The sequence below is a fragment of the Saimiri boliviensis genome, chromosome 4 (genome assembly GCF_048565385.1).
Source record: "Saimiri boliviensis isolate mSaiBol1 chromosome 4, mSaiBol1.pri, whole genome shotgun sequence".
Lineage (NCBI taxonomy): Eukaryota > Metazoa > Chordata > Mammalia > Primates > Cebidae > Saimiri > Saimiri boliviensis.
Window position 1 is genome coordinate 50740393 of NC_133452.1, and position 17971 is coordinate 50758363.

The 17971-nt window shown below is 40.0% G+C and overlaps 1 protein-coding gene across 2 annotated transcripts in view; it reads left to right on the top strand.

Moving 5' to 3' along the window:
• The window catches only part of MCM9 (minichromosome maintenance 9 homologous recombination repair factor), a 118510-nt gene extending 101792 nt beyond the window's left edge, over window positions 1-16718 (top strand). For both annotated transcript variants that reach the window (XM_039467525.2, XM_003938617.3), the window contains exons 9-13: window positions 2011-2213; window positions 3123-3326; window positions 4391-4473; window positions 4966-5111; window positions 14897-16718. In XM_039467525.2, coding sequence (XP_039323459.1) covers window positions 2011-2213; window positions 3123-3326; window positions 4391-4473; window positions 4966-5111; window positions 14897-16355 — 2095 coding nt within the window. In that variant the 3' untranslated portion in view covers window positions 16356-16718. The remainder of the gene's footprint in view (window positions 1-2010; window positions 2214-3122; window positions 3327-4390; window positions 4474-4965; window positions 5112-14896) is intronic.
• The last annotated feature ends 1253 nt before the right edge of the window (window positions 16719-17971 follow it).

A 17971-nucleotide genomic window follows, 5' to 3' on the forward strand; every position in this document is an offset into this window, starting at 1 on the left:
GAGATCTCCAGGTGTCCCCACAGAAGTTTCTCCCTGCTGATGCTAATGCTGATACTGACACCAGCATTCCTTGCACACTTAGATCTGGCAGGTGCTCTGCTCCACCTCTACTTTCCCCAGCAGTTGTGCTGTAAACTAATTGGAGGCAGGGATCAGATGTATACCTTTTTGGATTCTCAGTATAGTTTTTTACACACAGGAAATGGCCTATAAATATTAGTTGATCAGAGAGAGGAAGAATGAACAATTCATTTGACCTAGCATTAAAAATAATTTTATAAAAATTATTTTACAAGCAATTGTATTTTGTTTTATTGCCAGTGTTGTGGACATTTTAAAATAATAAATGCAAATAGTCTCAGTGTGGGTTAAATGTGCTTTCGTGGGTTACGTAGGAACTGCTTATTACATTGTTTGATGGCAAATTGTATTCCAAGTTCTAAATAACTGTCTTTACAAAAGCCATTTTGACACATAAGTTATAAGATGTGAACTGTCTGTTCGGAATTTTTTCTTGCCAGTAATTTTTTAAAAAGGGAATTTAGTTTTTGGTAAAGATGCCTTATTTATTTTTCTTATTTATTTAATGAGTGTCTTCTTGTGTCACTTGCCACAAATAAAGATTCTTAAACATTTTCAGCCTCAGGGAATGAAGTAACTGCTAGCTAGAAATAGATCAGGGATTAACAAGTGTAACACATGTTGCTGATGTCATAGGGCTGTGACTTCTGGGAGGCAGACATCCCACTATAACTAAAAATGGGCATCAAGTGCACAGCATACACATTTACAGATTCAAATTTTTACATTTGTTATTGCCAATAAATATGCCACATTATTTTGAGTACCAGCCCATCATTAATTAGTTTAAAAACAATATCTAAGTAATGTCACATCCATCCCTATCCTGCCATGCGCTATTTAGGACTTCCCTGGCCCTCTATGGGACCATTGCACTAGAGCCCTACCCTGCCTCCTGTCCACAGTCCTTCCCTGTCCAACCCACCCACCAAGCCAGTCTTCATCAGACTTCTCTTCACAATGATTCCCCAAAAACTCAGTGCCAAATCAATCCTTTTATTTTCTGATTTCTTTTATCTCTTTCTTTCTCTCTCTTTTTGTTTCTTTTGTGTTTACAAAAATCAAAACAAAATGAGTGAATACACAGAAAGTTTTTGCTTCAACCACTCACTACAAAGTCATCCTCACTGTCTACTCACACTCCCTCTTGCAAATGCATCTTTCTCCACCTAAAAATGTCCAGATGTCTTGAAAGGCCCAGTTTTAAAGCTGCTTCACAATGCTTCTCTGTTCATCTTTTCTATCCACATAGATGAATACACATCATCCTTATTTCTCCTGGGAACTTCATTCTTTTAGAACTTCTGCCTTGTGTTACAGTACAGCTAGTAGATTGCAAGCCCCTTAAGAAGAGTTTGGTTTAATTTTGGACACTTCTTAGCCCTTAGTAGAGGAGTCTGCTCATAGCAGGGACATAAAAAGTGTTTACTGAATAGTTACTTTTTTGGTTTTTTGAGATGGAAGTCTCTGTCACCAGGCTGGAGGGCAGTGGTGCCATCTCAGCTCACTGCAAACTCTGCCTGCCAGGTTTCAGCAATTCTGCCTCAGCCTCCTGAGTAGCTGATACTACAAACACATGCCACCATGCCCCACTAATTTTTGTATTTTTAGTGGAGATGGAGTTTCACCATGTTGGCCAGGATGGTCTCAATCTCTTGACCTCATAATCCACCTACCTCAGCCTCCCAATGTGCTGGGATTAGAGGCATAAGCCACCGCGCCTGGTCTACTTCTCTTTAAGATAGTATAGTTTCAGCATACTTTGTTCAAAGTTGATGTTTGTGATATCTCCTTCTGTCATTCTACATTTTCTTTCACAGGAGTTCCTAGATTTTCAAGATGCAAGAGCAGCCCCATTTTATTAACAACTGTAATCTTGCATTTTATCTGAACCTCATGGTCAGTAAATTATATTGTCTCTCTTGGCAGCCTCGTGTGTAAGCTGAACACAAGGACTACCATCCTGGCAGCAACTAACCCCAAAGGCCAGTATGACCCCCAGGAGTCCGTGTCTGTGAACATTGCCCTCGGTAGCCCACTCTTAAGTCGATTTGACCTGATCCTGGTTTTGCTTGATACCAAGAATGAAGACTGGGATCGTATCATTTCCTCCTTTATCTTGGAAAATAAAGGTATGTGAAGACAGGCAAAGAATTCAAAGCAACAAAGAGAGATTAGTTGTAACTTAAAGAAATTTCCTTTCAAGAAAATTAAATAAATACCCAAGGTACACAATGTAGTACCAGGCAGTAGAGAAAGGCTTAGACAGAAAGCATTGAGAGGAGCCACTTACTGGGCCTTGAATACTGAGTTGAAGGAAAAGGGTCTTTCTCTACCAATGAAACTAACATTGTTAAATATGTCCCTTATGATGAAAGGAGGCAACCTTATGGTATAGAATTACCACTCACATAAAGAAAACCAGAATGAATTATGAAACGAATCTCTAAATGTAGGCTTCTGTTCAAATTAGATTTACTCAGGCCAGGTATGGTGGCTCACCCCTATAATCCCAGCACTTTGGGAGGCTGAGGCAGGTGGATCACCTAGGTCAGGTGTTCAAGACCAGCCTGGCCAACACAGCGAAACCCCATCTCTACTAAAATACAAAAATTATGTGGGTGTGGTGGTGCACACCTGTAATCCCAGCTACTGCAGAGGCTGAGGCAGGAGAATTGCTTGATCCCATGAGGTGGAGGTTGCAATGAATGGAGATCGTGCTGCTGCACTCCAGCCTGGGTGACAGAGCACTCCATCTCAAAAAGAAAAATAGCTTTACTCAAATGTTATTGATTACTGGACAGACCAGAATTATTCTGAATAATTTTTAATAAAGGTAGGAAGCTTACCTTTGTTAAATTTAGATCATAAGACTGTTTTTTCTAAAATTGTGTGCTCTGCAGGCAATATGTCTAGATTTCAATAACCACAAAATGTGAAGATTATCTTTTAACAAATGAGTACCAGAACTTTATAAATACCCTTAAAATGAGATATTTGCTTGTCCTAGAACTTACTGACCTAATACCTGATATATACAGGTTGCCCAAGCAAATCAGAGAAGCTCTGGAGCATGGAAAAGATGAAAACCTATTTCTGCCTTATAAGGAGTCTACAGCCCACACTGTCTGATGTGGGCAATCAAGTTCTTCTCCGGTACTACCAGATGCAAAGGCAGAGTGATTCCCGGAACACTGCCCGGACTACCATTCGCCTGTTGGAAAGCTTGATACGATTAGCAGAAGGTCTATTTCATTCCACAAATGATGCTTATATTAAATGCCACCTGTGTGCAAGGCATGGGGCTTGGCACCATGGATTCAAAGATGAGTGAGAACAACCCCCACTCTAAGGTGCTCACAGTCACTTAAAAATAAAGGCTCTGAGCCAGGAGATCTCTGCTCATCTGAGGACAGATGATGAGTATTGACTAGAATATGATGTCATTAAGAAAGAAGAATCTTTGTGCCATCTCAGGACCTCTTAGAACTTAATATACCATTCATTTAGAAAGCCCTATTTCTGATGTTTTGTTTCTCAGTGGCAGCTGTGTTAGCATTTTGAGTGGGACAGTTTCTTGCTTTGAATTGTTTCCCATATAGCATCGCTGGTTCTTGCTCATTAGTTGCCAGTTGCAGTCTACCCCTGTCATTATAACAACCAAGTTGACAATGCCATGCCCTGTCCCATTACGTATGTACATATAGCTGACATGCATCTTACCTTTTCTTCTAACATTGGCTTTTACATTTTAGCTGTGTTTAAATAATTCTTAAAAAAGAATTTATATGAACTGAATAATAAAATAATAGAAGCTTAATAAAAAGTGCTGTAAAACAAACGGACTTTCTTTTTTAAGGATTTATAGCTAATATTAGGGCAAGAAAAACTCAGAATTTAGAATTGCTTGTTTGGTAGCTTTGAAAAGCTCATAGATCATAGAAGTGCCGGAGATGGGAAATGAGTTTTAATTTTGTGTAGTTTTATAAAAGACTAGAAAGTGAGAACTAAAGTTGCTGAATATTAAATATATGTTTATATAGCCCCTTTCTTTGCTAGAGCCCAGAGTACTTTTCCAGATAAGTATACAGAATTGTGTGGGCTACACAGAAGGATTAGGGGTATTATAGAAACAACCTTAAAGCTAGTTGAATGTTGACTTTTGTCCTTGTTCTAGTAAAATTATTTTGTTATGAGTAGCTCATTCATAACATACACGTGGCAAGTGCCAGGGTGGTGGGAGGTTAGATAGAGAATTACGTTTCTCACCTCAAACATTCCTAAAAACAAACATGTTTTGTTTTTGTAGCTCACGCTCGCCTGATGTTTCGTGATACTGTGACTCTGGAAGATGCTATTACAGTGGTGTCAGTCATGGAGTCCTCAATGCAGGTAAGGGTATTTTGTGTACCTAATTTTTATCCTAACTACAAACTTACTTTTTTTTTGTAAAAAAAAGGGCACTTTATTAACATATAAAAAGTTATTAAAATAGGCATATTCTAGTCCTAGTAATTCCTGGAAATTCCATACGAAACCATTTAAAAGAAGAGGAAACAGTGTCCTGGAGACATTTGCTGCATTGGTGGTGTTGCTTTTGCCTATCGATGTAAAGTAGTGGGGCTCGATCCTTTTTCTCCTCAACACACCCAAGGGATGTTTGTAGTCCCACCAGTGACAGTATAGCTTCCTAGAGCTCTTGCCACCAGGAACTGGGGGAGTGAACTATAGAAAGTTGAAAAAGGCCCCCAAGTGATTTTCATGCCCAACATAGGGGTATAAAGGGTGGTCTTAGCCCCCTGGGGATTGCTGGTCCCTAGAGTATACTTACCACTATGCAGGCTGGCCTGTGGTGACTCTCCTGGTATTTTCTCACCCCTTCAGGGAGGTGCACTGCTGGGCGGTGTGAATGCGCTCCATACTTCCTTTCCTGAAAACCCTGGGGAGCAGTACAAGAGACAGTGTCAACTTATTCTGGAAAAGCTAGAGCTACAGAGCCTCTTGAGTGAAGAGCTTAGAAGACTTGAAAGGTAAGGAATGAAAACCCAGAAAGGCATATAATAGAAACTCCTTGTTTGGCATTTAGTGAAACAAAGAAAGTGTGCTATGCATTAAGTGGAAAAATCTCTCTGTACTGTGTGTAGGGGATTGTTTCAGTTATCTACTGCTGTATAACCAACTGCTCCAAAATTCGGTGACTGCAAACACCACCCACACCAGCATTTTAGTGTTTACTTTTCTAGGTATCAGACATTCAGGCAGGCTCAGTAGGGATAGCTTTTCTTTGCTCCACATTTTGTTGGCTGAGGTAACAACTCAGCAATGACAGAAGCAACATTTCGAAACTTAACCTTCCTAATGACTCCTAAAAATGTGGATAATAGGCTGGCCATGGTGGCTCACTCCTGTAATCCCAGCATTTTGGGAGGCCGAGGCAGGTGGATCACAAGGTCAAGAGATCGAGAGACCATCCTGGCCAACATGATGAAACTCTGTGTCTACTAAAAATAGAAAGAACAATTAGCTGGGTGTGGTAGCATGCTCTTGCAGTCCCAGCTACTCAGGAAACTGATACAGGAGAATCGCTTGAACCCAGGAGGTGGAGGTTGCAGTGAGTAGAAATTGCACTACTGTACTCCAGCCTGGCAACAGAATAAGACTCTGTCTTAAAAAAAATGTGAATAATAGAGAAGGAGGACACATGGGAAGAAACCTGTCATGTGCGTTAGTGAGAATGTGGACTCTTTACCTAAAGAAATTCTGCCCAAACTTTAATGTTCGCATACTCCCAAAATATGTGGACTTCTAAAAACCTGGACTTTGAGCCTGAGAAATAGGAGTGAGGAATGGCAAGTTTATCCATTTTTGGTGTCTTCGTGATCAGTGTAAATGGCTTAATTATTGACCCGCAGCTCTTATTGGTGTTGGTCTCAAAGCTGGGATTTAGTGGATAAAGTACATGAGAAAGTAGAGCAGCTGCAAAGAATTTGGGGACCACAGTGATATTGTTGACTATATTAAATAAAACTTGAGAATTCTTCCTTCTCACAGCGACCTTCTCTTTCTAATTTGTGAAACTTCAGCACAGCCTTCCTGGGGAAGTGTGGGGATGAGCATTCTCCTGCTAATAGCCAGGTGACAGACTACAGTAAACTTGAACTTAGTATGAAATTCACCCCTGTTTCTTTTGGTCTTCTGGATCATTTTATGATCCAGAGCATGGTGCAGAAATCGAAGTTATTCCTTTGGGTTGTTTATGGTTTGATGTGGCTGATTCTTTTCAAGCCACTCCTAGGCTTGGCTTTACTTTTGGAGAGGCTGCTCATTGTGACTGATCCAAAGCACCAGAAACTGACATATGCTGGATTCAAGAAAGGAGAAAAAGTAAGGCTCAGAATCATTGTTATGTGTTGGAAAGACGGCAATTGGACTTCCCAAATTTAAAATGACCCTCCTGGAGGGAAAGAAAGGAAAAAAGAAAGCATTTGACAATACAAAAGAAAGGATTCTGCCTTAAAATGTTGTTTTCTACTGGTTTTTATTTATAATGTAGAGGCGTGTTCTGGTGTTGATCATCCTGAGAAAGCAACAAAACCAGGTACCTTGCAAATGAAAGTGAATTACTACCTCCAACAATCTAATGCTAATCTTATAAAATGAGAAAAATTCAACTAGCATATGGGTTTTTACTGTTTTGGAAGGAATTCTCTATTCCTTAAGGAGATAATTATAATGAAACCATTTATAGGTTTTTCATGTTTTACTTCCAGAAAATGCTTTATTCTGGTGACAGTATGACTCAAATAGTGGACATTCTATCCACCTTAAAACAGAGTGCAGGCCAGGCATGGTGGCTCACACCAGTAATCCTAGCACTTTGGGAGGCTGAGGTGGGCAGATCACTTGAGGTCAGGAGTTCAAGACCAGCCTGGCAAAATTGGTGAAACCCCATCTTTACTAAAAATACAAAAATTAGCTGGGTGTGTTGGCTGGTGCCTATAATACCAGCTACTCGGGAGACTGAGGCAGGAGAGTCGCTTGAACCTGGGAGGCAGAGGTTGCAGTGATCTGAGATTGAGTGAAACTCTGTCTCAAAAAAAAAGAATTAGACTAAAATAGGGCTAACTTAGTCTACCCTAACTTATTCTCATCTTTTAGGACATTTTTCTGGAACTTTAACATTTGTCAGTAGACCTGACCTCAATTTGATGCTGAGACGTATACTAAGTAGTGGCAGTTTTGAAAGCTATTTGCTTTTTTGTTTGGTTGTAACTCAAATTAGTAAAAATGAACCTAGATTTGCTTATTGATATTTTCAGATCTATGTTGAGTGATATAGCACAATATTTTTACAATAATTTAGGGGGCTTTTTTCTTATTATAAAGGTAATGCATGTTTTCTATTTTGTATTTTTAGAAATGCCAGTAATGAATTAATTAGAAAACAAAAATCACATGAAATCTTACTTCCCAGAGATTTATACCATTAACATTTTAATGTATTTAAATACATTTAAATTTAAGGTATTTTCTTATATTTTCTATGATTACACATGAATTTTAGAATAACTTACTCATCTGCTTTCTGGTATAGTATCTTTTCAAAGTGAGTACGTAGAAGAGGGATCATATTGTACTTATAAGAAAAAGGCATTTCTAGGCTGTCAGGAAGGGCTTTCTAAAGGACCTACTTATAGGGAACTACAATCCTTATTACGAAGTCATCCTCCCTGATAACCAAAGGGAAATTTGAAATGACAAATAAGAGATTGAAGAAGATGGCCAAATAGGAACAGCTGCAGTCTGCAGCTTCCAGTGAGACCACTACAGAAGGTGGGTGATTTCTGCATTTCCAACCGAGATATCCAGTTTATCTCATTGGGACTACTGGTTAGGCAGTGGGTGCAGCCTACAGAAGGTGAGAAGCATGGTGGGGCATTGCCTCACCCAGGAGGTGCAGGGAGCCAGGGGATCTCCCTCCCCCAGCCAAGGGAAGCACTGAGGGACTATGCTACCTAGCCTGGATACTATGCTTTTCCCATGGTTTTTGCAATCCATGGATCAGGAGATTACCTCATGGCCCTGGGTTTCAAGCACAAAACTGGGTGGCAGTTTGGGCAGATACTGAGCTAGCTGCAGGATTTTTTAATGTACTGCAGTGGCACCCGAAACCACAAGACAGAACCATTTGCTCCCCTGGAAAGGGAGCTGAAGCCAGGGAGCAAAGTAGTCTTAGTCGGCAGGTCCCACTCCCACAGAGCCCATCACGCTAAGAACCACTGGCTTGAAATTCTCACTGCCAGCACAGCAGTCTGAAGTCGACCTGGGATGATCAAACTTATAGGGGGAGGGGTTTCAGCCATTACTGAGGCTTGAGAAGGTGGTTTTCCCCTGGCAGTGCTAAGGAGGCTGGGAGGTTTGGACGGGGTGGAATCTGCCACAGCGTGGCTGTGGCCAGATTGCTTCTCTAGATTCCTCTTCACTGGTAGGGCATCTCTGAAAGAAAGAAGCCCCAGTCCGGGGATTGCAGATAAAACTTCCATCTTCCTGAGACAGGGCACCTGGGGGAAGGGGCAGCTGTGGGCACAGCTTCAGCAGACTTAAAATTTCTTGCCTGCTGGCTCTGAAGAGAGCAGCTGATCCTGACAAGAAGGATTCTCCCAGTACAGCGCTTGAACTCTGCTAAGGGACAGACTGCCTCCTCACGTGAGTTCCTGACCTCCATGCCTCCTGATGGAGAGAGACCTCTGAACATGGGTTGACAGACACCTCATACAGGTGAGCTCCAGCAGGTTACCAGCTGATGCCTCTCTGGGACAAAGCTTCCAGAGGAAGAAGCAGGCAGCAATCTTTGCTGTTCTGCAGCCTCCACTGGTGATACCCAGGTGAACAGAGTCTGGAATGGACCTCTAGCAAACTGCGGCAGACCTGCAGAAGAGGGACCTGACTGTTAGAAGAAAAACTAACAAACGGGAAGCAAAAACATTAACATCAACAAAAAGGGCCCACCACACAAAAACCCCATCCAAAGCTCATCAGTTCAAAGATCAAAGGTAGATAAATCCACAAAGATGAGGAAAAAACAGCACAAAAATGCTGAAAATTGCAAAAACCAGAATGCCTCTTCTCCAAATGATCACAACTTCTCTCCAGCAAGGGCACAAAACTGGGTGGAGAATGAGATTAACGAATTGACTGAAGTGAGCTTCAGAAGGTGAATAATAAACTACTCTGAGCTAAAGGAGCATGTTCTAACCCAATGCAAGAATGCTAAGAACCTGATAAAAGATCATAGGAACTCCTAACTAGAATAACCAGTTTAGAGAGGAGCATGAATTACCTGATGGAGCTGAAAAACACAGCATGAGAACTTTGTGAAGCATATACAAGTATCAGTAGCCAAATTGATCAGGTGAAAGAAAGGTTATCAGAGTTTGAAGATCAACCTACTGAAATAAGGCACGAAGACAAGATTAGGAAAAAAAAAGAATGAAAAGGAATGAACAAAGCCTCCAAGAAATATGGGACTGTGTACCTGAAAGTGACGGGGAGAATCGAACCAAGTTGGAAAACACACTTCAGGATATTATCCAGGAGAACTTTCCCAGCCTAGCAAGACAGGCCAACATTCAAATTCAGGAAATACAGAGAACACCGCTAATATACTTCTCAAGAAGGGCAACCCCGAGACCCATAATCATCAGATTCTCCAAGGTTGAGACAAAGGAAAAAATGTTAAAGGCGGCCGGAAAGAAAGGTTGGTTTACCACAAATGGAAGCCCATCAGACTAACAGCGGATCTCATAGCAGAAACCCTACAAGCTAGAAGAGAGTGGGGGCCAATATTCAGCATTCTTAAAAGAACAGAATTTCAAATTCAGCCAAACTAAGCTTCATAAGTGAGGGAGAAATAAAATCCTTTACAGAGAAGCAAATGCTGAGAGATTTTGCCACCAGCAGGCCTGCCTTAGAAGAGCTCCTGAAGGAAGCACTAAATATGGAAAGGAAAAATTGGTACCAGCCACTGCAAAAACACACCAAAATATAAAGAGCAATAACACTATGAAGAAGCTACATCAACTAATGTGCAGATTGACCAGCTAGCATCATGATGACAAGGTCAAATTCACACATAACAGTATTAACCTTAAATGTAAATGGGCTAAATGCCCCAATTAAAAGACACAGACTGGCAAAATGGTTAAAGTAAAGCCCAATCAGTGTGATGTATTTAGAGACCCATCTCATGTGTAAAGACACACAGAGGCTCAATAAAAAGATGCAGGTAAATTTACCTAGAAAGTGGAAGGCAGAAAAAAAGCAATGTTTGCAATACTAGCTTCTGACAAAACAGACTTTAAACCAGCAAAGATTAAAAAAGACAAAGAAGGACATTATATCATGGTAAAGGGATTAATGCAACAAAAGAGCTAACTAAACTAAATATATATGCATGCAATACAGGAGCACCCGGATTCATAAAATAAGTTCTTAAGAGACTACAAAGAGACTTAGACTCCTACACAAGAATAGTGGGAGACTTTAACACCCCACTGTCAATATTAGACAGATCAACAAGAGAGAAAATTAACAAGGATATTAGGACTTGAACTCAGCTCTGGACCAAGCAGACCTTATAGATATCTATAGAACTCTCCACCCCAAATCCACAGGATATACATTCTTCTCAGCACGTCATAGCACTTACTCTAAAATCGACCACATAATTGGAAGTAAAACACTCCTCAGCAAATGCAAAAGAACATAAATCATAACAGAAATCATATAGTGCAATCAAATTAGCACTCGGGATTAAGAAACTCACTCAAAACCACACAACTACATGGAAACTAAACAACCTGCTCCTGAATGACAACTGGATAAGTAACAAAATTAAGGCAAAAATAACAAAGTTATTTGAAGCTAATGAGAACAAAGAGATAACATACCAGAATCTCTGGAACACAGCTAAAGCACTGGTGAGAGGGAAATTTATAGCACTAAATCCCCACATCAGAAAGCAAGAAAGATCTAAAATCAACAGCCTAACATCACAATTAGAAGAACTAGAGAAGCAAGAGCAAACAAATTCAAAAGCTAGCAGAAGACAAGAAATAGCTAAGATCAGAGCAGAACTGAAGGAGTCATAGGTTAACAAAATAGATAGACTGCTAGCCAGACTAATAAAGAAGAACAGAGAAGAATCAAAAAGACACAATAAAAAATGATAAATGGAATTTCACCACTGATGCCACAGAAATACAAACTGCCATCAGAGAATACCATAAACACCTCTATACAAATAAACTGGAAAATTTGGAAGAAATGGATAAATTCCTGGACACATCCGCCCTCCCAAGACTAAACCAGGAAGAAGTCAAATGCCTGAATAGACCAATAACAAGTTCTGAAGTTGAGGCAGTAATTAATAGCCTACCAACCATAAAAAGCCCGGGACCAGATGAATTCACAGCCAAATTCTTCCAGAGATACAAAGAACAGCTGGTACCATTCCTTCTAAAACTATTACAAACAATAGAAAAAGAGAGACTCCCCCCTAAGTCATTTTATGAGGCCAGCATCATCCCGATTGCAAAACCTGCCAGAGACACAATAAAGGAAGAAAATTCTGGCTAATATCCCTGATGAACATTGATGTAAAAATCCTGAATAAAATACTGGCAAATTGAATCCAGCAGCACATCAAAAGGTTTATCCACCACGATTAAGTCAGCTTCATCCCTGGGATGCAAGGCTGCTTCAACAGCTGCTTCAACAAATCAATAAACGTAATTCATCACATAAACAAAACCAGTGACAGAACCCACATGATTATCTCAATAGGCCTTTGATAATATTCAACACCCATTCATGCTAAAAACTCTCAATAAACCAGGTATTGATGGAACACATCTCAAAATAATAACAACTATTTATGACAACCAGTATCATACTGCATGGGCAAAAGCTGGAAGCATTCCCCTTAAAAACCAGCACAAGACAAGGATGCCCTCTCTTATCACTCCTGTTCAACATAGTATTAGAATTTCTGGCCAGAGAAATCAAGCAATAGAAAGAAATAAAGGGTATTCACACTGGAAGAGAGGAAGAGTCAAACTCTCTGTTTACAGATTACATTATTGTATATTTAGAAAACCCTGTTGTCTTACCCAAAACTCCTTAAGCTGATAAACAGCTTCAGCAAAGTCTCAGGATACAAAATCAGTGTGCAAAAATCACAAGCATTCCTATATGCCAGTAGTACACAACCAGAGAGCCAAATCATGAGTGAACTCCCATTCATAATTGCTACAAAGAAAATAAAATACCTAGGAATACAACTTACAAGGAAACTGAAGGATCTCTTCAAGGAGAACTACAAACCTCTGCTCAGGGAAATGAGAGAGGACACAAACAAATGGTAAAAATTCCATGCTCATGGATAGGAAGAATCAGTATTGTGAAAATAGCCATACTGCCCAAAGTAATTTATAGATTCAATGCTATTCCCATCAAGCTACCATTGACTTTCTTCACAAAACTAGGAAAAACTACTTTAAATTTCATATGGAACCTAAAAAGAGCCTGTATAACCAAGACAATCCTAAGCAAAAAGAACAAAGCTGGAGGCATCATGCTACCTGACTTCAAACTATACTATACGACTACAGTAACCAAAACAGCATGATACTAGTACCATTGAAACAGAACAGAGGCTTCAGAAATAACACCACACATCTACAACCATCTGATCTTTGACAAACCTGATAAAAACAAGCAATGGAGAAAGGATTCCCTATTTAATAAATGATGCTGGGAAAATTAGCCATATGCAGAAAACAGAAACTGGAGTGCCCCACCTTATACCTTATACAAAAATTAACTCAAGATGGATTAAAGACTTAAATGTAAAACCTAAAACCATAGCAACCTTAGAAGAAAATCTAGGCAAACCATTCAGGACATAGGCATGGGCAAAGACTATGACTACAACACCAAAAGCAATGGTAACAAAAGCCAAAATTGACAAATGGGGTCTAATTAAATTAAAGAGCTTCTGCTCAGCAAAAGAAACTATCATCAAAGTGAACAGGCAAACTACAGAATGGGAGAAAATTTTTGCACATCTATCCATATGACAAAGGGCTAATATCTAGAATCTATAAGGAACTTAAACAAATTTACAAGAAAAAAAAACCCATCAAAAAGTGGGTAAAGGATAGGAACAGACACTTCACAAAAGAAGATGTTCATGCAGCCAACAAACATATGAAAAAAAGCTCATCACTGGTCATTAGAGAAATGCAAATCAAAACCACAATGAGATGCCACCTCATGCCAGTTAAAATGATGATCATTAAAAAGTCAGGAAACAACAGATGCTGGCTAGGCTGTAGAGAAACAGGAACACTTCTACATTGTTGGTGGGAGTGTAAATTAGTTAAGACAGTGTGGTGATTCAAGTATCTAGAACTGGAAATAACATTAGACCTAACAATCCCATTACTAGGTATATACCTAAAGGATTATAAATCATTTTTCTATAAAGTCACATGCACATGTATGTTTATTACAGTTCTATTTACAAAAGCAAAGACTTAGAACCAACCCAAGTGCCCATCCATGATAGACCGGATAAAGAAAATGTGGCACATATACACCATGGAATACTGTGCAGCCATGAAAAAGGATGAGTTCATGCCCTTTGCAGGGACATGGATGAAGCTGGAAACCATCATTCTCAGCAAACTAACACAGAAACAGAAAATCAAACACCGCATGTTCTTACTCTTAAGTGGGAGTTGAACAGTGAGAACACATGGACACAGGGAGGGGAACATCACACGCCAAGGCCTGTTAGGGGTCAGGGGCAAGGGGAGGGAGAGCATTAGGACATATACATAATCCATGTGGGGCTTAAAACCTGGATGAGAGATTGATAGCTGCAGCATACCACCATGGCACATGTATACCTATTTAACAAACCTGCATATTCTGCAGATGTACACCAGAACTTAAATAGAAAAAAGAAAGTTGTCCTTCTGGCAGTATTTCAGTTTCTAATTTGCCCAAGATTTAAAATGATTATCACTCAACAAATCCTTCATTCATAGATGGTAAATAGATTTTAATTCTGTATCAAATTGATAGAAGAGTAAGCTGCCCAGTACACATGTTGAAACACGCCTGGGCTTTGCAGGAAGGATTGTCACAGTTGTGTGGGAATGTCTGCCATGAATGTGAATACATTCAGTACAGAAGTATCACAGACTCTTGACTCCTGAGGAAGGTGACTGCTCAGCTGCACTCAGTACCTCAGCTGGGTAGAGATGTGAGACATCATAATCTCCAGTCTTTCATTTGGTTCTCTGATCTGCAAACTGACTCCTAAGCAACTTGGCCAACAACCCACTTGGTCAGCAGTCAGCTACTGCATGGATAGCAACAGGTCTATCTTATATGTGAACGTTTAACATGAGAAATGAAGCTCAGGGTTTTACACTGATCTTCAAACTATCTTGAATGAATTAGACTTTTGGAGAGATCGCAAAATGAAGACAAACCTCTTATTTGATTTTCTTTATTTTACTACAATTTTAGGTTAAATTAGTGTTTATCTGAGTATGTAAATTGTATATTGACTTTAAAAGGATTATTTCCTTCTGCTGCTGTGGGAGGCTGTGTTTGATATTAACTTGGAATTATGCGGGACTTAAATCTTTTAAGATGGCATCTCAGAGACTGAAGAAATGAATAGGTTAGGAAAAATTCTCTTCCCTTCAAGACATGTTTTGTTTATTTGTCTCTGCTATAGGTTACAGAATCAGAGTGTGCACCAATCTCAACCACAGGTATTGGAGATGGAGACTACTCCAGGGTCCTTGAGAAATGATCCAGAGGAAGAATCAAACTTCAGAACTTCAACACAGCAGGAAATCAACTGTAGCACGCATACCTCCTCTCCTGGAGGCAGCCCTGAGCGAAGCCCGGTTCCAGATCCCCTACCTCATCTGGAGCCTAATAGATCAAGCAGGAAACATTCAGCTGAGCACAAAAATAGCAGAGATGACAGTTTAGATTGGTTTGACTTCATGGCAGCTCATCAGAGTGAACCTAAAAACACTGTTCCTGTGTCTCCTTATCCCAAAACATCTGGAGAAAATATGGCTTCGAAGATCTCTAACAGGACATCTCAGGGTAAGGAGAAGAGTAAGCCAGGCCAAAGGAGCAAAGTGGACACTGGGTTGCTTCCATCACCAGGAGAGTCAGGTGCTCCACGGAGGCCAGACAATGTGGAGGGTAAAAAGAAAAAAAGGCTAGCATTGGATTCTGAAGCAGCAGTCTCTGCTGATAAATCAGACTCAGTACTGATTCATCATGTCCCCAGGAACCTGCAGAGGCTGTGCAAGGAGAGGGCCCAGAAGTTATGCAGAAATAGCACCAGGGTGCCTGCACAGTACACACTCCCTTCCCATCCTCAGTCCACTTCTGTGCATAGCCCAGAGAGAACACTGGAATCACCCAAAAGAAAGAGACCGAAATCGCTTGTGCAAGTGGAGGAGTCTTCAGTTGAAAATGTTAAGCCTGCAGGTTCCCCGGGAGCCAAACTGGCAAAATTTACTTTCAAACAGAAGTCAAAACTGAACCACTCCTTTGAAGATCCCAGCCATGTATCGCTTGGTGCAACTAAAATAGCAGCACATAGTCCTAAAATTTCCCAGTGTGGAACAAGAAGAGATGCAGCCTTGCCAGTAAAGGGTCCAGAAAGTTTGACATCTGCCCCAGGAAACCGGATCTCGGAGCAGCCGCAGGGTGAGACAAAGGAGGTGCTGCAGCAGCCACCAGAGAAACGCAGACCAAGAGAGAAGGTGATGTGTGCCCCTGAGAAGAGGATTATTCAGCCTGAATTAGAGCTTGGGAATGAGACTGGGTGTGCTCATCTTGGAAACAGAAGGGAAGAGGTTTCGGGCAGTAATAAAAGCGGCAAGGTTCATGTGGGCACATTAGCCAAACTGGCAAACTTCTGCTTTACTACCCCATCGGAATCCAGATCAAAATACCCTCCTCCTGAAAGGGAGAACCGAGGTGAGAGAGGCCCAAGCTCCCCTCCTATAACCACAGCTCCAATGGGTAGCAGTAAAAGGAAATCTTTTCAGCTCCATGGGTCCACCGAGAAATTGATTCTTCCCAAAAAATCTCTCTTCACTTTACCAGAACTAGATGATGAAGCATTTGATTGTGACTGGGATGAAGAGATGAGAAAAAAGCCGTAATTGGGAAAAGCTTTCTGGTCAAATCTCACCTTCCCCAACTCCACGCAGCACCTTCATGATATCAATACGGTATTTATAAATGTATAGGACGATTGGCCATACTGAGGATTACTCTGAATAGCAGCTCCCCCATAAAGCTTTCTAATTTCAGGTTAATCTTTGTTACTTAAAAAATAGTATAATCAGTTTAGGTCAGTGTGATACCAGCAGCTGAGCTAAATTAATTATGTTGTACTGAATTTTACAAATGGAGTATTTGTATTCCTGAAGATGTTTCTGGGTGGTTGTTGTTGTTGTTGTTGTTGTTGTTGTTTTTAAAGAGGGAGAGGGTCTTCCCTAGATTAATTTCTTCTTTCATTCACTCAGAAACAAATGCCAAGAAGGTAGCACTCATAAATCTAACAAGGCAGATGAACTCTTTTTTTACCTTTTTTTTTTTTTTTGTATTTTCACCTGGAATGGGCTAAGTACAGTGAATATTTATAATCGCTTGGATGATTTGCCAAAATCAGATGCTTTTTCTAATATTTTTGTTTGCATGGATCAGGTTAAATGTGACTAACGCTTTTCTTTCTTTGGGAGGCATCCTTACAATTCCATGGTGTTCTTAAAGATCTGTCAGCTGGTCAAATAGTACCTTTTTGAAGTACTGACCTTCTGAATTTTCCTTTCTTTCTTGGGCCAACATTTTGTGCTTCAGATTCTTTTTTCTCTTGGGGCCCTACTTTCAAGCAAAATCCTGTGATCAGAAGAAGAGTAAAGGCCAGGCACAGTGGCTCACTCCTGTAGTCCCAGCTACACGGGAGGCTGAGGCAGGAAGATTGCTTAAGCCCAGGAGTTTAAGGTTATAGTGAGTTGTGGTCAACACCACTGTATTCCAGGCTGAGTGACAGAGCAAGATCCTGTCTCTAAAAATAAAATAAATGAAGAAGAGAGAGTACGTAGTAATCTCGATCAAACATCATGTCTCATCCACCCAGCTGGTTAATATGGAAATGTGATTCCTACTAAGTTGTGATTCACTTGTCTTTAAAACTAAGGAAATTATGTACTATTTTTGGTAAGAATAGATAATCTCAAGCTTTGTCTTTCTATGTGCTTTTAAAATCACTTACTCCTTTGGATTCTAATAAAGTTTATTGGGATTCTATAATTACAGACTTTCTCTTCTGAAGTGTGAATTTGTAACCTGATTGTTTAATTGTCCAAGGGACTTTTGGATATAGAATGCTCAAAACTATATGTATTTTGTTTAATTTTCACTTCATTAAATTCATGCAGAGAAAAATTTAGGAAATGCAATTTTTCTTAAGCATTTAAACATTCTAAAATTCACTAATTAAATTTTCTGAAAAATGTTAAACTATGAGTACAAATTTAGTGTGGCTGAGTCTTGACATGATTGGCCGTAATGAGTACCATTCTCTAAAGTTTGAAACACCTTAAACAGCTGATAGAAGATATGCATAAACAAGATTGCAAAAATTATTATTTCTGTATCTGTTTAATAACTTCCCATATAGTATGATTCTTAATATATTCCTTAATATAATCTTTCAGTTTTATTGCTTTCCTGCGTTTCTGTGTTCTTACTAGGACTAAAGGAAAAGGAATGG